The sequence below is a fragment of the Choloepus didactylus genome, chromosome 11, assembly GCF_015220235.1.
Source record: "Choloepus didactylus isolate mChoDid1 chromosome 11, mChoDid1.pri, whole genome shotgun sequence".
Taxonomy (NCBI): domain Eukaryota; kingdom Metazoa; phylum Chordata; class Mammalia; order Pilosa; family Megalonychidae; genus Choloepus; species Choloepus didactylus.
Window position 1 is genome coordinate 66,828,581 of NC_051317.1, and position 19,501 is coordinate 66,848,081.

Here is a 19,501-nt window from a genome sequence, read left to right on the forward strand (position 1 = left end):
TGTCAGATACAGGATTCTTGGTTGGTGGTTTTTCTCTTTCAGTATCTTAAATATATCACCCAACTTCCTTCTTGCCTCCATGGTTTCTATTGAGAAATCCACACATAGACTTATCAAGCTTCCTTTGTATGTGATGGATCACTTTTCTCTTGCTGCTTTCTTGATTCTCTTTGTCTTTGACGTTTGACAATCTGATTATTAAGTGTCTTGGTGTAGGCCTATTCAGATCTATTTTGTTTGGGGTATGCTGAGCTTCCTGGATCTGCAATTTTATGTCTTTTATAAGAGATGGGAAATTTTCATTGATTATTTCCTCTATTATTGCTTCTGTCCCTTTTCCCTTCTTTTCTCCTTCTGGGACACCCATGGCATGTATATTCATGCATTTCATGTTTCATTCAATTCCCTGAGACATTGCTCATATTTTTCCATTCTTTTCCCTATGTGTTCTTTTGTGTGTAGGATTTTGGGTGTCTTGTTCTCCAGTTCCTAAGTGTTTTCTTCCGCCTCTTGAGATCTGCTGTTGTATGTCTCCATTGTTTCATTCATCACTTGTGTTGTGCCTTTTATTTCCATAGATTCTGCCAGTTGTTTTTTCAAACTTTCATTTTCATTTTCTATCTTATGTTCCCCCAGTGTTTCATTATACACTTCATCTCTTTTGCCATATCTTCCCTAAACTTTTTGAATTGATTTAGCATTAGTTGTTTCGATTCCTGTATCTCAGTTGAAGTGCAAGTTTGTTCCTTTGACTGGGCCATAACTTCATTTTTCTTAGTGTAGATTATACTTTTCTGTTGTCTAGGCATCTTGTTTTCTTGGTTACCCCAGTTAGGTTTTCCCAGACCAGAAGGATCTCAGGTATCAGAAGGAGGCAATATTCAGTATCAGGTTTCCCTGGGGGTGTGTCTTATAAGATTGATACACCCTGTGAGGCCTCAAGCCACTGTGCTTTTCCTAACCTGCCCAGCAGGTGGTGCCTGTCAGCCTGTCACTCCTGACTAGTGTAAGGAGGTGCGGTCTGCTTAGTTTCCATTTTGGCTGTTTTCCCCCTGGCTCTGGGGTCTGGTTCTGAATGGAAGGCCAGTAGTAGAGCTGGGCACTACCTCTTTCCTCTCAGAGAAGATACACCTCCTAGGGAGTTATCATCTGCATTTAAATAGGTTCTTTGTCTCTCTGACTCTGCTATCTCCACCCTTGTCTGGAATTCATTGTCTGTGAATTTAAAATGGCTGAGGCTTTCTCCACTGAGCCGCTTGGGTTGAGAGAGAGAAAAAAAGGGACAGGAATCCCCCTTTCAGGGCCAGCCCATGCTCCCCACCCATTTCACCTACTGGCCAGAGACAACACCTGGTCCTCTGGGCTCCCCTTCTAAGGACAGAGAAGTTCCCTGTCTCTTCAAGGTCAGTCATCACTAAAAGCCTCTGTCTGCTTGTTGGGGATTTTTAACTTGTATTGAGCACTCCACATTTGCTAATTAAACCCCCAGTTGAAGCTTGACTGAGGTATATTCTCTCATTCAGATAATGCTGCTTTCCACTGCAGCGAGGCTTTGCAGTTCAGGCTACCATGGAGGGAGGGGGGTCCCAGCTTGGGTCCACAGTTTCTACTTACAGATTTTATGCTGTGATCTCAGGCATTCTTCCCAATCCAGGTTGGTGTATGATGTGTGGACAGTCATGGTTGTCCTCAAGCAATTATTCCAGATTATTTACTAGCTATTCCTGGTTGTTTATTAGTTGTTCTAGGGGGACTAACTAACTTCCACTAGCTTCTCTATGCCATCATCTTGGTTGCTCCTCAGCACTCTGATTTTTGTATTTGGAAATTATCTTTCCACCACTGAGTGTAGTCTTGTTTACAAGGATAATTCCTGGTGACTTTCACTATGGGAGCTGAAGGGTTAGAATCCTCCCTTACTCCACCCCATGGCCAGGCACATGACTCAAGCACAGTCAATGGAGTTCTCTCTCTAGGGACTTTGATTTGTGGTTGATCTACTCAAGGGCAATACATTGTTTCTGTTGCTTGCAGCCCAAGATCTCTGACTGAACCATTTTCCAAATTTGAGCAGGAAGACCATTAATAGATTGTTTAAAATATGCTTTCTAGACATCTGGAAAACTCTTCTAACTCATTTCTCTGTGGAAACAGTTATAGAAGAATTGCTGAGCTCATATGAACCCCCAGAGATGAGAGATATCTGTGGAGCATCCATCACTTTGCCATGTTTGCAGTTAAAACTGAAGATGGTGACTCCATTCTAGCCTCACTAGGAGAACCCATATACAGCCTAATATTTTCCTTAAGGAAACAGAATGAAAACTATCCACAAATTAGAAAATCGTTGCCTGTATTATGAAAGCCAGGACAACTTTATCCTTTTAACGTAGAGTTGCAGGAAATGCCAAGTAAAAGAGATATGCCATACCAAAGCCTAATATTCAACTGTAGGAACTGGACCTGGCTCAGATACTGCTTTTATTTATTATAATTTTAAGTTGTGTGTTTCATCTTAAGTGTTTTTATATTACTCTTATATATCAGAGGGCAAATATTAGGCACTCACAGCAAATTTGTCATCTTTGAAACAATACAACTCTCAACAGAATTCCACTGAGTTGACACGTTCAGAATGTATAGTAGCAAACTACCAAGCAGGGTAATGATAACAATTGTTCACATAAGTCAGACACTGTACTAAATGCTTAAGACATTGTTTCAACTAAATTTTATAACAACCCTATAAAGTAGGTACTTTCACATTTTATAAATTAATAGCCTGAGTCTTAGCAAATTTTATAATCTTGTTCAAGGTGACATAATTTAGCTGTATTCTCAAGTAGGAGGCAGAAAACAAGGATGTATATAGTCACTAAAATAAACCTTCAGTATGTGATCTGATTGTGATAATCTAGGCAGCATTAGCAGGTATTTCAAAATTAGTCATAATAATAATAACAAAATAATAATAAATAGGTGATATCTGAGCCCTCCTGATGTGCCTAGAACATGCCAAGCATTTCATAGATGTAATAAGAAATTGTTAGCATTTTTTCATTCTAAAAAGAAATTGTTAGAATGTATATTTCATTCTAAAAAAACAAAAATATTTACAAATGTTTTTACAATCTATCCACGCTTCCATCTTCTCACAAAAGTTAGATCCTTGATTATCTCTTATCTCTCCCGTATATTTTTTATCTTTCAGTCTTGGCTGAATCCTTCCCATAAGCTTTTGAATAAACTCGAGTCTTTTCTGTCTTAGAAAACAAACAAATTCCCCCAAAGAAATACAATACAGAAGACTTTTCTTCACTTTATTTTCCTATCTGGCTATCACTTACATCATGTTCTTTGTTTTTTGGAAATTTCTGGAAGGAGTTGTCCATATTGTCTGTTTCAGTTGTCCAATGTCCCAGTCACCTGTCAGTCCATCTGTGGATATAAGCTGTCCAAACTTATATCAAAGACTTGCTGCCCAGCTGAGAGGGCGTGGCCTGCAGACAGCCTCCAGCTGTCTGCCCCTTCAGGGTCTGCTTCAACTGCAGAGTTATCTTGCACAAGGTCATGCCTTTTCCAGGGTTGTCCACATATGGTAATGAGCAAGGTGGGAGTAAAAAGGTCTAGGCATTATGGCCTGAAGGGGAATCACTCTGATAGGCAGCTTGTACTCCAGGGTTCCCATTTGGTTAACTAAAGCTTTATCAGACCTTCATTGCAGTTCAATTTCTCTCTCTGTTCAATTCTGCTTCCTCCCCTTCCTTTTACAGATGTTGATCCCTAATAGACACCTTATACCCAAACTATCTCAGCCTCTGTTTCCAGAGAACCCTACTGGTGACACCACTGCAATCAGCTTCATCTTGATTGCTTCCATGAATCTTTTTAAGATCATCAATGACTCATGTTGATAAAACCAATAGGAAATTTTCAGGCATCAATTTACTTAACTCCTTATCATTTGAAACAGTAATTAAGGAAAAATTACAGTGGCAGTCCAGATAATTAACACATTCGCAGGCTCATCAATCATTGATTCTTTCATTAGCAAATATATAATGAAGGGCTTCTAGGTGTCAAATACGATGTAAAGTATAGGGATATAAACATAAATAAGACAGAATCCTTACTCTCTGGGACTTCATTTAATGATGCTTCATTGGATATGAGGAGAGAAAATACGAGACAGAAATGTAATGGAGATAGAATCTACAGGAGGAACAATTGATTTAAGGCAGAAAAAGGATGAGATTAACTGTGAATCCCATGAGTTAGTTTCTTGTGGTATATCCACATAGAGACAACCTTACAGCAATTGCAGCAGAGACCAAATTGCAATAAGTTAGAGTGAATATAACTTGAGAATGTGACACAGGGAGAATAGGGGCCAAGGATTCTCAAATCTGGCTAAGCATTACACAAACATTTAGAGTTAATTAGAAATGGATTCCAAAATTCTTTCCCCAGAGATTCTGATTCAATTGATCCGAGGAGGAAAATGTGTATTTTTACAAGGTCTCCAGCTGTACTGTGCTCAATTCAGATCCCCTGAAAATCAGATTTTATTTTGAAAAATACATGTGTAAGAGGAAATGACCCCACTGAAGGAGAGAGGAAGGGCTGGTTGGGTGGAAGCATCCCAGGGTAAGGGGGCTGTGAACGGTAAGGAAGATTCAGCAAGGCTATCAGGTAGTTCTCAAATGAAAGTTGGCCACCTGAGGTGTTTTCTACTGTCCAGGAAGAGGCTTGCCTTAGCATCCCTGCCAAGCTTGAGAATTGGCTAGGAGAAGCCTGTGGGAAGTGAGGCCTTGGCACACATGGTGATGGATTTTAGAGCTCTGCAAGCAGCTAAGGCCTTTGGTCAATTGAATTCCCCATAGTTGGAGGCCTGTAAGGCATATTTTCTTGGCCACCAGATGTATCCTACCATTTAAAGACAATGGGATGAGAAAGAAAGATAGAAATGGGCTGTAGTTAGAGAGGTATTTGGATTCAAGGCAAGGTTTTGTCTTGTGTTTTGGATAGGAAAGACTTGAGAATATTTGCAAGCCTGGAGGAAGGAATCTACTACAGTAGAAGTTAAAGTTAAAGGAGAGGGAGGAAGGGAAAGAGACTGGGAAAGGAGAGACAGAGAGGGGAAAACAAAGGAAGGGGAGGGAAATGGATTGTGGAGGAAGACTCCAGAGAAGGCAGGAAAAAAATAGGGTCAAGGGCTTTAATGTGAGGAGTGACAGTGTACTCTCTGGGATAGTGTCTTGATATGGGTTAAGGTGGAAGGTTGTAGGGAATTGAAGAAACTGCACTTGATCATCTCAACTTCAATGGCAGAACTGGTGGCAACAGTATCAGGTGCACTGGTGTGGCAAGTTTGCCCTTGAATAGGAAGTACCCTATCCTCTGAGACTGAAGCAAAAAGAGGTAAGGATGGGCACTGAGAAAGACTCTTGCATGTGGGATCAAGTTAAGGGAAAGATTGATAGCCTCAATTATTTGAAGTAGGAGACAAGGTCATCTGCGTAAGGTATTTTTTTATTTGTAGCTCTTTTCACATGACAAAGTTCCATACTTAAATCCATAACAGAAATAATATTTAGGATATTAAAATTAATATTCCAAACATATGTTATGTGTTAAGATGATTATCTATTACATAAATCTTTCATAGGTATGTATGTGTTTGTTTCCTGGTGTATAAACCAAACTCTAAAATTTTCTCTTGATCTAATTTGGAATTTTGAAAACTGACATGCTAATTGAATCTATGATAGTCTCAATCAGAAGAAAAAAATACTGGAAATAGACTGTCAGTGCATTGTGTATATTTGATAACAAATTTAACAAACAAAGAATATTTCTTTATCATGTAATTTCATCTAGATTAAAAGAAATTCATCATACAGGCATATATGGTTTACCCTATGAAAAAACAGGCAACAAAATATTTTGTAATGGGAGAGGGATTTTGAGATCAGTGACTTCTAATCTGGGGGCCACAGACCCCCAAATATCTATAAATTAAGCAGTGGAAGTTGACAAGCTAATTTCAAATTTCAAAGCACTTAATAAAAATCTCACTTTACCCATATGAAGGCTTTGAGTTTCTTTACAATTATTTGGAATTTTTTCAATTCAGTGGGGCAACTCTTCAAAAGCTCCAAAAGACCTTTGCACTGTTAAAACATGGGTAATGCATTAATCACATTTAATCAATGCATTTTAAAAGATAGACAAAAGACTTGGAAACATGAACTGGAGTGGGAGGAGGATTATAAAAATTTGAGGTCATTTGTAGTGAAAAAAGTTGGGGAACTGACGTAATCTAATCCTGTAATTTACAAATTAGGAAACTGAGAGGATAATTTACCAATATCACAACATAGTCTGTTAGTAACAGAGCCAGCATTAGGGTTTGCTCACCTTATATTTTGGATATTGTGAAAAAATTAATTGCCTAATATGCTATTTTCCTGGGTATTGGGTTTTGAATTTCATACCATGGTGTTTAGTGTTCTTAGCATTTGAAATCCAAGTGCTTCACATTCTGTTTTTGGGTTGTTTGGGGAATTAGTTTAATTTGTATTCCTTCTGTTGGCCAACTTTCCAGTAAAGTGGCAAAAAAAGTTCTGTACAGGTAATGGGGGAAAAAGCCTTTAAAAGAGATTTTATAGTAAAGAGGTGCCATACGAGGTAATTAATTTCAAGGTCCATTCTTCCATTCTTTGTAATTTTAGGGTAGTTCTCATTCATATCTAGTCTGATTACAAAAGTATTTTAAATAGAGTGAAGAATTAAGCTGTTAGCATATGAATCTAAAAGAAAACTTTTTAGATTCTTCTACAGTTTTAATCTTAGATGTGCATACTAAATGCATACATTTGTATCGAATAATTAATGTATATTCTTAATTAACAAATAGGGATAAACTTTATACAAAAGGTCTACTGTTACCTTAATTATGGAAAACATTTAACCCACCAGCAGATGAAATAGGTCTACCATTTAAAGATTAATAATTTGGATGGCAAAGAATATCAGATACTACCATGATTAGAGGTGCAAACTATAGTTTTCCTTCTTACAGAATATTAAAATTTCCTGCCTTATATTTATTTTTCTTCCTTTTATTTCTTTATATGGAACAGTTATTTCTTCCCAAATTATTTCCTTTTGGGGGGATGGGGAGGAAGAGTTGTCTAGGGATAGTCCAGAAGATGTGCCTTTATAATTGTAACTGAGATAAATGGGATTTAATAATTCTTACATCTCATTGATGCAATCTTCTGAGATGCTGATTAAGCAGAGAGATCATTTTCTATGTCCAAAATTTCAAGCCCGCATAGAGATAGTCAGAATTTCATAACAAATGGAAAGCAGCTTCTTTGTGCATTCATTTTCTGTGATACACAGTAATAGGCCAATTAAAACCCAGACTTCATTTAATGAGCACAGCACAATGACCAAAGCTGAGTGCTAGTCATTGTCATAGATACAACCTGAAAGAAAAAAAAATTAAATATAGTTATAGAAAACATACTTTTTAAGTGTTCCAAAGTTGGAAATGTGATTACATACTCATCTGGTATCAGGATAAAAGAAGTAGAAGTGCTTCATTTTGTGACAAACTACTTAAATGGAAGGTAACATATTTAACTCTCACTGCTCAGTAAAGTAGTGTATGGACTTATTTATTCTTTATTAAAATGAGAACCAGGACTATTTTATTTTATCTGGCATTTAATTAAATGTATTTTTGGGTAGTACCTTCCGAATGAGGGTGAAAATATTAAATATCAGCAAGAAGCACAAGTTTAAAGGGAGAAGAGAAGGCAACATGATTAACGCTCTGCTTCATTTCAGTTAAGTTTAATTTTGGGATCATAATTTAGAAATATTCTATACGATGCTCAGAGAATACTAGTCAGTACTATAGGTTGCAAAATAAGTACCCATTTATTAGCCCAGTACACATATTTATGTGCATAAAAGAAAAATTCTTATTAAGATTCAGGTAACAATGAGAAATTCACCAACTATTTTTATACTTCTGTTTTCAAATAAAACAAATTAAGACATTCTTTCTTGATTTCCAGACCTATGTCAAAATGTTTTTTATTTCTACTATACCAGGGAATTTACTTTTCCTAATTTTTTCAAGAGATTTAAATGTTGATCAACTTTGAAGTCTCCAATTAATCCAGCAAACTATTTTTAATATTTTTTTTATTCAAAACTGTTACTATTCTCTTTGGTGGGTGCCATAGGAGACTTACCATCAGCAATATCATCATAGATCTCTCCATCACTGTAAATATAGAAAATGATTTATTTTAAAGAAAATATCTTCTTAACATTAAAGCAATATATAGAATAAAAGAATTATAGCATTATTTTATATAACACAATTAAGGCATTTAAGGGTGAGAAGTTACATGCTATCCATTTACAAGTGAAAGAAATTTCGTATTTTCTATATATCTTCTTCCATTGGTTCAATCTAATCCCTGATTTAAGTCTTCAAAAAAACCCCATAATTTATTCAGTATTATATATGTAGAAAAACTGAAATGTAGTTCAAGAGCAGGGAGAGTGCCTTACTCATCTTTAGAGAGTAACATGGGCCAGCACATGTGGAGATGTACTGGGTAAGAATCACGTGTTGAAATTAGCCAACTGAAAGCTTGTTGAAGCATAACACTCCACTGGGGGTGGGGGGGTGTCTTAATACAAAAACTATAATAAATTCTTTACATCCTTTAATAGTAGCTTTATACTTTCACTTGAACCTCAAATGATGAATAAAATCCAGTAATAGTTGGTATAGGAAAAAGCTGCATCATTTTCATGTTTCTAATTATAATTTTATAAATATTAGTTATAAAATATATAAATATTAATTACAATATTAGTAGCCAAGATGTGGCTATTATGGTGATTCTTATGTTGTATAATTCCAAAAACATTATTTATGATTATAGTCAGTGATCATAGCAGTGTTGGCTACTTTTACACATTTTAGGTTTTGCCTTGTCCTGCATCTCTGTGACATATTCTATTAAACAAACAACCTGAGTTCTTCCTAAGTACCAGGAGACATAAATATGAGTAAGACACAGGCTTTGATTTCAAGCATTTTATAATCTAATGGGGGAAAGATTGATATAATTAAGATAGAAAGTATTTCAATGTTCAGAAACGTAAAGCAGCTTTGTCACTTAGATCAGACACACTTCTGATTCCTATACTTTTTCTGTGCTTTTATTGTGGAACCAGAAGAAGCCCCTTCAAATTGATGTCAACTATGCCAGATGCTGTGAGCTCCCTACGTCTCCTGTTTTGATGCTATTTCTAGATTGAGGGACTCCTTGGTCAATGGAAATCTGATACAAATAAAAAAAGCACAGATTTTTCCATCATTCATTCAAAAAACGTTAAGTATCCTCTTCAACAGACAGTGATACAATAATTACTTAGAGAGTAGACTTTCTAAATTGTCTCTTAATCATCCAGTAATAATCAGTGATAATGATGCCCTATTATTTGCCACACGTACTTTCCTTGAAATTTGTATCTTTCCTAGAACAAAACTTATTGAAAAGTCCCATGCCTACCACCATTATTAATAAGTTCATGATGATGAACATTGTTATGATGATGATGATTTTTTAAATTCACTGCTAGTCTGCTGACAGAGCACTTAAAAACATTGACCTGTCTTTTCCTGATTGGTGTCAGGTTGTCTAAGGATACATAGTGAATCTTGCTTGATGTTTTGATTATGCTGAATTCTGTCAATCTTTTTATTGGCATGCAAACTAACCTGATAATGGAGCTCATTTCTGGCACTAATTTACCTGGAAAGGAATCTTACAACATTTCATGGGGGACTCTAGTGGTTCACTGGTACCAGACTGTGACAGTCTCATTTATGACAGACAGAATGTCTTATTCATAAGAACAGAAGAATCATTGACTACTATCTTTTTCTGGCCTCCTACCAAAAAAAGGCAACATAATACTCTACTATGCCTGGTGTGAATGGAAAACAGCCCTCAATGAGCCAAACTATAAATTGTTAACAGAAAAGATTAGCACCTACTGTGTAGACACTACATTCATCAGCAACCAAACTGCATTCATCAGCAAGTGAAATGTAAAGTATTAATGAAAGTGTTAGTAGTTTGATCTGTCTGTCAACAGTGTCTGCTGAGGGGAGAGCCCAATGAATGTATAAAACTATAAATAGTATAGTTATTAAAGTGAAGGGCTTCTTATCTATCTAAGAGTGGCACTTTATGAAAATGTAAACCGTATTATAGATACTATCAAACTGATATTAATATAGCATGTTGTTTTAGAACTTATTTATGATAGTTCAATAAGTTATATTATTTAAACTATATCAGGAATCTTTCTTAAAGAAATGCACAAAATTTTTTAATAAGTGTAGTATCAGAAGGAAATGGACTTACTCGTCCACCAAATAACTCCGAAGGACATAACCATCTGTGAAGAAAAAAGGGAATTTTATTAACAATGCAGGATTGAAAATTCTTTAATATTTCTTTTAAGAAATTGAAATATGAAGATATTAAATCAATCTCTGAATATCACCCACTTTTATTCATATCAATTTCTCTCTCCTTCCTCTCTTCTCCAAGTCTCCCTTTTAGCTCTCCTGCATGTCTCTTTTTACTCCCTTTGCAATTGTTCTTCTTTTCCCCCCTTAAGAAAAAAAAAATTTATTTTCTTCTCCAAGCTACTGCAGGTAATGTACCGGGTTCTTTCAAATGTTAATCTATTTCTTCAAGGTATTACCCACATGACCCAATTTGTTTTAAGAAGAATTAAGTGAATGTAGTTTCTCTCATTTAAAAGGTAGTTGATAGGTATTTAAAATACTACTAGATCAAAGACTCACCCTTTGAAATTTCATTATATTGTGCAGACTCAGAACTATGTTCAACTCCCCTTTTTGATGACAGAGTGCTAATGGCTGTGTGGGGGTGCATGCATTCTAAGCAATGTTTGAATTTCTGCCTTTCATGGCATAAAAGCATTATTAAAATACTAACCAGGAATTCTAGAAATTCCCTAGTTATGCAAGGAAGCCAAGATTTATGTTGAACATTTTCTATTTGTCCCGCATTGTGCAAAATATTCCTAAGAAAATTATAAACTATTTTTTCTTGAGAAAATATCTGCTAACATCTAATTGACATTACCAACATTTGGAATTGTTAGTTATGTGTTAGCTTTTAAAATCTGTTGTATGCTTGAGATTACTATCATTTATTGTCTTGTCAGTATAGTCTCTACATCATTGCTTTTACTGAATCAATATGTTGATCTAAATACACTCCATAACAGAGAAGTTAGGATTTAAGGGATGATTATGATTTCTGAATCATTATATAGATATTCCTTTCTATTTTCCAGCATATTAGAGTACAGAGAGGGAAATAACTGAAATCTCTAAACTGTAATTCAGCTGCCTTGATGATGACTGTATAGCCTTTATCTTGTGCCCTTGTGATTATAAAAACCTTGTGACTAACCTTCATTCATACCCATTGATCCAGTTTTTCTACTTTAAAGTCTTACGTCACTAAAGACAGCTCCTAATATTTATTAATGAAGGGTATTAGATCAGCCCAGAACTAACCTACCCAAGTCCAAAATTATCTTGATAACCAAAGCTGAATCTAACCAAAATGGGCCCACCTGGCATGAGAAGTAGCTTAAACTTTAACCTATAAGTCACCTATACTTCATTATAATACTAAAAATCCCACTCATCATCATATTAAGGCCGCCATTTTCTTACATACACTCTGTGTCTAAGCATATAATCAATCTGTGCATGCTTAATAATTAGATCATATCTAATTACATCATTTGGAGCCATTGTACTTATTATCCTAAAACCTGCCCATCTTTTGATGCTATAAAGCTATCAGAATTACTGCAGCTCGGGGAAACAGATTTTGGACAGACAGGCCATCTGTTCTCCTGCTTCATGCCTATCAATAAACTCTTTCTCTCTTTGAAACCCCTGTTTCTCAGGAATTGGTAATTTGAGTGCATCAGGCAAAGAATCCACGAACTTTGGTAACAACTCTAGATCTAGTTTTGGTTCTAAATTACAGTTAATATGTTAAAAATTATATATATATATATATATATAGTGAGAGAGAGAGAGAGAGAGAGAGAGAGAGAGAGAGAGAGAGCCCATAAGTAAAGAGTAATACAAGAGATAAAAAAGTTAAACATATTGATGTCTCATAGTTACTGATTTAACATGAAAAGTTTTTCTTTTTTAAGTTAGGTTCATACATTTGAAATTGTAGATTAAAACTTTAAAAGATGGTCTTTCCCTTAAATATTCCGGGGTACAAAAAAGCCCCACCAAAATATTTTATCCAGAAGTTCACCACTTTTTAATGAAAATTGGTTATAAGCATAATATTTGGAAAGGGAATAGTTATCTTTGAATTCTTGTAAAAAAGAAGTAATGAAGCATGTGTGAAAATGATAAAAGCATAATAAAAGTAATATTTTAATCAGAGCAAGAGTAATTGGACCATGTTACACCTTCCTTTTTATTTCAATTAAAGTAAGGGTAGCAAAAATTGTTAAAGTAAGAACATGAAAAAAACTTAATATCCATCATCCCTGGGTAGTCTTTGATATACAATTCATTTCATGGTCACAGATTTTCTTCTTAAATTAAGGTATAATCATAATTTAACATAATTTTTAATGGGGAATAAGTTCATCTCTAACAAATTCAATTTTACTTGTGTCTTTAGAAAGAGAAAAATCTCTGAAGTTAAGAAGCTTTTAGAACAAATTGCGGATTTTGTGTCAAGGTCAAAATAACTGAAATCTGTTTCTACCTGTATCTATCATTGGGGCTAAAATAAAACTTGAACAATTCTCTACAGATAATAATAGTCACAATTTTTTTTTCTCCATCAACCAAATTTGGTGGTTCTGTTTTCATTCTGGATTTTCTTTTAAAACAATTTGGAAAACAAAATGATACAATACTAAACGTTCCCAGAGTATATTCATGTTTATGTAAATAATTAAAAAGTAATGAAATATATGTACTGAAACCTTTAACAATGAAATCAATCTCACTGTAAGTTGTCAGGGCCTTGTAAAGCCTCTGATCTAAGATGAGAAGAGAGAAAAATTAGAGAAATGTATGCGAAATTGTAAAATGTGTCCAGGGACAGGAATTATACTACTATCAAATGTATTTTTATTTTTTAAACAAAATGTTCAGAAGATTAAAAGAAATATGGTTCAAAACAGAGAGAAAATACCTGGGACTTCTGGGGAAGATGGAGTAGGAAGATCTAGGACTTAGTCCTTCCACCAGAACAACTATTAAACAGGCAGAAACTGTCTGAAATAACTATTTTGAAACTCCATAGGCCACAAGAACACTGTACAACATCCAGGGAAGAGCAGGAGGAAAAAGCTGATAAATTATAGTGAAGAATAGTAAATTGCTGTCTCCGTGTGGCAGCTATTGGCGCCCATCACCCAGTCTCCCAGCAAACCACTGTGGGGTCCAGTTCCTGGTTAGCTCACTGGTAGGTAACAGAAGGCGACATAAAAGTCCTGTTACCCAAGAACAGGGGTGGAAATGGCTGATCACCGATCACAGTTTTGGATTAGCAAATTTGGATAGCTGGGTCTTGGCTCTGAGGGTAGCTGTGGTTATAATTCACTCTGACAAAGGCAGTGGAAGCTACTGTTTCAATTCTCCCTGGACAGGGTGGAGGTGGTGAAGATTTAAAAAGACACAATGCTTCCTAAGAGCTGTGTGGGGGACAATTAGCTGAGGCTGCATTTGCAGGGTAGGCCAGGAAAGATCAGCTTTGGGGGACCATTGGAAACCTCTTGGTGCCCTTGCTGATTCCTTCCCCATGGCACTTCGGAGTCTGCACTACCTTCCTGGGACCCAGGCCCTGTTTTGGCTGGGGAGGATGGACTTGGGAAAGTCCTCTCCAGGGTCACCCTTCTCCCAGAATTTGCCCTCCAGGCAGATGCAACTTCAGAGAGTGAAAGGAATATAAAAAACTGTAGAGGTGGACAGTCTGGGAAAAAGGTCTGCCAGCTTCAAGCACCTGGGAAAGGGAGGTCTGTCTCCTGGGAAACAGAGGGGACAACCAAACTCCTATAAATAGAGGAACTCCAAAAAAAGCTAACAAGCAAAGGCCCAGGATAGACAGAGATGAGAAAGATAGGGAAAACCCTGCACATGGCATTCACCTTAGGCATACCTTCCTGATAGGAGGGCTGAAGCTCAAGAAAATCTCTGGCTTATCACCAGCTGGTTACAAAACCAAGAAACAGATATCCCATGGAGTAAATCCCAGAGTTGACATTTTAAAATACTAAAATGTACAGTGTCTAACAAAAGAGTACAAGGCCAACAAAGAAGCCAGAAATGATGGCCCATCCAAAGAAAGGATAAAAATAACAGAAAACACCAAAAAAGAAGATTAGAATGTGGACATATGAAACAAAGCCTTTAAAAAATGATCTTAAATATGTTCAAAGAGATCAAGGAAAGTACAGAGAAAGATATACAGGATATCAGGAAAGCTATGACTGAGCAATATTAGAGTCTAAGCAAAGAGGTAGAAATTCTAAAAAGGAACCAATCAGAACTACTGGAGTTGAAGACCACAATAACTGAAATGAAAATGCCCAGAAGGGTTTCAACAGCAGATTGGAGCTGGTAGAAGAATGAATCAGTGAACCTGAAGGCAAGACACTTGAAATGAATCAGGCTGAGAAGCAGAAAGAAAAAAGAAATATTAAAAGCAAAAATAGCCTAGACACCTCCAGGACACCATCAAGCACACCAATATACATATCATAGGAGTCCAAAAAGGAGAAGAAAGAAAGGGGCAGAAGACATAGTCGAAGAAATAATGACAGAGAACTTCCTAAACTTAGCAAAAGACATGAATATGCACATCCAAGAAACTCAGAGAACATCGAAGAGAATAAACGTGAAGAAAAATACATCCTGTCATATATTGATTACACTATCAATGCAAAGGACAAGGAGAGATTTCTGAAAGCTGCAAGAGAAAAGCAACATGTTACATACACGGGAGTCCCAATTAGATTTTGTGCCAATTTCTCATCAGAAACAATGAAGGCAAGAAGGCAGTGGGTCGAAATACTTAAGTGTCCAAAGAAAACTGCGAGCCAAGAATTTTATGTCTGGTGAGATTCTTTTTCAAAAATGAGGGAGAGACAGTGAGAAGATGGCAGCATAGAGAGGAGTAGAAGTTAGTTAGTCCCCCTGGAACAACTAATAAACAACCAGGAACAAATAGTAAAAAATCTGGAATAACTGCTGGGGGAGAAACATGACTCCCCATACATCATACAGTAACCTGGATTGGGAGGAATGCCCAAGATTGCTGCATAAAATCTGTAAGTAAAAACTGCTGACCCAAGCTGAGAGTCCCTTCCCCCTTGGCAGCCCAAACTGCAAAGCCTTGCTGTGATAGAGAGCAGCACTCTCTGAACAAGCAAATATACCTCAGCCCAGCTCTAACAGGTTTTAATTGACAAATATTGACTACTCAATACAAGCTACAAATCCCCAACAAGCAGAGAGCGGCTTTTGGTGATGACTGAACTTGGAAAGCCGGAGGACCTCTCTGGGAGGGAGGGGAAGCCCAGAAGACCAGGTGCTATCTCTGGCCAATAAGTGAAACTGAGGGTGGCTGTGGAATGGCCCTGAAGGGGGTTTCTGTCCCTTTTTTGGCTCAGTGGAGAAAGCCTCAGCCATTTTCAGTTCCCAGCGCTTTGACCCAGACAAGGGTGGAGATAGCAGAGTTTGAAAGACTATTCAAATGCAAATGATATCTCCCCAGGGGTGTGTCTTCCCTAAGAGGAAAGAGGTGGTGCCAAGCTCTACTATCTGCCTTCCAATCAGAACTAGACCCCAGAGCCTGGGGGAAAACAGCCACGGGCCACACCTCCTTACACCAGTCTCTGAGGTGACAGGCTGACAAGTGCCACCTGCTGGGCAGAAAAGCACAGTGGCCTGAGGCCTCATAGGGTGTACCAGTCTTCTAAGATACACCCTGAGGGAAACCTGATACCACTGTGTGGGGAGCCGCTTTCCGGGTTAGGGCCTAGTGGACACGCCGCGACCTGCTCCAGAGTAGCCCCCGCCCATCGTTTGAGCCAAGATGGCGCCCGTATCCTGCTTCCGCATATGACGCATGAGGCAGCGGTTGCTGCTAGCCTATTGTACACGCTTGCGTACTGCCAGCACATTGGTTGTGACTATTGTATATAAGAAATTACCCGGGCTAGCCTCGGAGAGACAGCCCACAGGGAGCCGTGCCTGACGGCCGCATAGAGGTTGTTCTCCCACGGGGTATAGGGCCTCGTGTGGAATATGTAACAGAGAAAATTTTCTTCCTGGCTCCAGTAAAAGGCTTGCATTCACTGCCATTGCGTACCTCAAGTGTCAGTTTGTCTGCGTCTCTCCCTCTTTCCCTCTGTTCTCCTTGCCGGCCGAGGACAGGACGCGCGGGACCGAGCGAGAAGGCGCCGGACAAGTGGTGGCCCGTACGGGGAACTCATTCGCGTTCCCCTCGACCCGACGGAGACGTGCTCCCGGGATCCGTGGTTTGACCTCCGCGACTGATCACCGCGAGAAGGTAAGCACCCCCTTTCCATACGAGGACTAGGGCCCGTGGGCGTTCAGGTAGCCCCGGGGACTCGGAAGAGCTCTCCGAGTGATTAAGAGATAGTGCCGACTGCAAGCATGGGGCAGTCTGGGAGTTCACCCCTATTAACCCCCTTAAAGACCTTTTTGAAACAGCGGGGTATCTCAATTAAGAGAAGTTCTCTCCAGCGATTTCTTGATGATGTGGCCACTTTTGCCCCCTGGTTTCCTTGTTCTGGCAGCCTTAATCTGCCCTCTTGGATGAAACTTGGTCGTGATATAGACCGAGCGCGCCAAACGGGTGTCTGTTTGGACCCGATTCTAGTCCTTATATGGGAGACTGTTAAGGGCCATATCGCTCCCTCCACGTCACAGTGGAAAGGCCCTGACCCGGTGCTCGGCTGGGCCGGAGGCTCTGTTTGTGTTTTTCCCCAGGAACCAGGACGTCAACCAGTGTGGGTTCCGGAAAGACTGGTGGGAACCGTGGCATCACCTGGGGAGGCCGGGGAGCAGCTGTCAGAAACGCCAACGAATATACGGCCTGGGCCATTGGACCAAGCCTCCGGCCTTCAGGGACTTGAGAACATTAGGGAATTGAAGCCTGTTAGTTTCGACCTTTCCACACTGGGCGAGACTGTAAAAAATCTGTGGGACCAAGTCACCTCTTGGTTCTCTTGGCCCAATTTGACTAATTGGATTCTCTTGATGGTGGGACTATTGGTGGGATTAGTCATTGTTAAATCTTTGCTAGCAAGCGCGGCAGTACCGTGTTACCACTATGATGGCTATGTCCTCCACCTTTGATACCCCCAACAGCGACCATTCTGATGGCCATACCCCATCCTGGCCGCCTCGGGCGGGGCACTCGGGAGCGAGGTTTGTAGCTAAGCGCGCAGCTATGTCCCGGGTATAACGGGCGACGCCAGCAGTCATAATTTTTGTCTCAGGTAGGTCCCTAAGGCAGAGTCATAGTTGTGGCCAGACTTGACTCTAGCCAATGCATAGGGACGCCTAGTGACGCCTCCGACTCTGGTTAATGCTATCCCTGCCCCCGCCTTTGTCCCCCAGTTGCAAGGCAAAGCACTGCAGGGAGAGTCATGTTGTTTCCAGCTCACGGACTCTCCTGTCTCCATATGAGGTGAGCATTCTGGTCGGTGCTAGAGGCTCCGCCGCTAAATGGCTGAGACCTAGTCCAGACTCCCCAAAGCACCGGAACAAATTGTGAGCCATCTGGGTTCACGGGAGCACACTCATCACTGGGGACACTGGGTCGATATAAATAATAAAGGGGGAGATGTGGAGAGCCGTCTCCCGGGACGGGCATAGCGCATGCGCTGTAAACCTGCTCCAAAGTCCCCCCCGCCCATCGAGTGGTGCCAAGATGGCGCCCACATCCTGCTTCCAGCTTCTGATGTATGTAACCACCCGCTGTATTCACCAATCATGCTTGTGTGCGTGGCGTTAGCCCATTGGATACACGCAAGGTTTATAAGAAAGTTCCCGGGCAAAGCTCGGGGAGACAGCCCACAAGGAGCCGTACCTGACGGCCGCATCGAGGTTGTTCTCCCCCGAGGCGCCTCGTCCCGGGTGGAACCTGTAAAGATGATGATTGCCTAGTTCCAATAAAAGTTTATCTGCTTCACCACTGTGGGTCCCGAGTGATCACAAGTGCTCCGGGTAAGATACTGTCCGTGCCCTCTCTCCCCCTGTCTCTCTGGTCCCCATCGCCGGCCGACCGAGGACTCGAGGCGGGGCGGAGAGAGCGCCGGACACCACTGTCTCCTTCTGAGACCTGAACCCATTCTGGTCTGGAAAACCTGATTGGGGTAACCAAGGAAACCAAATGCCTAGACAACAGAAAACTACAACCTACACTAAGAAAAACAAAGTCATGGTCCAGTCAAAGGAACAAACTTACACTTCAATTGAGATACAGGAATTTAAACAACTAATGCTAAATCAAATCAATAACAGATGGAGAAATGGAAAATTCACAAATATGTGGAAATTAAACAACATATTCTTAAATAACCAATGGGCTAAAGAGAAAATCAGAAGCAAAGTTAAGAAATACCTTGAGGCAAATGAAAATTAAAATACAAGATACCAAAATTTATGGGACAGCAATGGCAGTGCTGAGAGGGAAATTGACAGCTCTAAATGCTTACATTAAAAAAGAAAGATTTCAAATCAGAGATCTAACCTAAAAACTAGAAGAACTAGAAAAACAAGAGCTAACTAATCCAAATCAAGCAGAAGGAAGGAAATAAAAAAGATTAGAATGGAGATAAATGAAATAGAAAACAAACATAGAATCAACAGAACCAAGAATTAGTTCTTTGAAAAGATCAATAAAATTGACAAACCATTAGCTACATTAACAAGGAACAAAAGAGAGAATACAAATTATGAAAATCAGAAATAAAAGGGAGACATTACTACTGACACTGCTGAAATAAAAAGCACTATAAGTGGATACTATGAACAACTACATGCCAATAAATTAGATATTCCAGATGAAATGGACAAATTCTTAGTATATACAAATTACATATACTGACTCAAGAAGTAATACGAGATCTCAACAAACCAATTACTGGTAAACAGATTGAATCAGAAATAAAAACCTCCTAACAAAGAAAAGCCCAGGACCAGACGGCTTCACAAGGGAATTCTAACATTCCAAGAAGACTAAACTCCAATTCTGCTCAAATTCTTCCAAAAAATTGAAGAGGAGGGAACACTCTCTAACTCATTCTAGGAGGCCAACATCACCCC

General features: G+C 39.0%; 1 protein-coding gene across 6 annotated transcripts in view; it reads right to left on the bottom strand.

Annotated features, from left to right (window-relative positions):
* Positions 1–1,677: 1,677 nt before the first annotated feature.
* The window catches only part of FYB1 (FYN binding protein 1), a 203,536-nt gene continuing 185,712 nt past the window's right edge, over positions 1,678–19,501 (bottom strand). For 3 of the 6 annotated variants that reach the window (XM_037798838.1, XM_037798839.1, XM_037798840.1), the window contains exons 17-19: positions 10,473–10,506; positions 8,274–8,305; positions 1,678–7,496 (exon numbers count right to left, since the gene is read on the bottom strand). In XM_037798838.1, coding sequence (XP_037654766.1) covers positions 7,474–7,496; positions 8,274–8,305; positions 10,473–10,506 — 89 coding nt within the window. In that variant the 3' untranslated portion in view covers positions 1,678–7,473. The remainder of the gene's footprint in view (positions 7,497–8,273; positions 8,306–10,472; positions 10,507–19,501) is intronic. The other 3 variants (XM_037798841.1, XM_037798836.1, XM_037798837.1) reach the window with 1 other exon arrangement.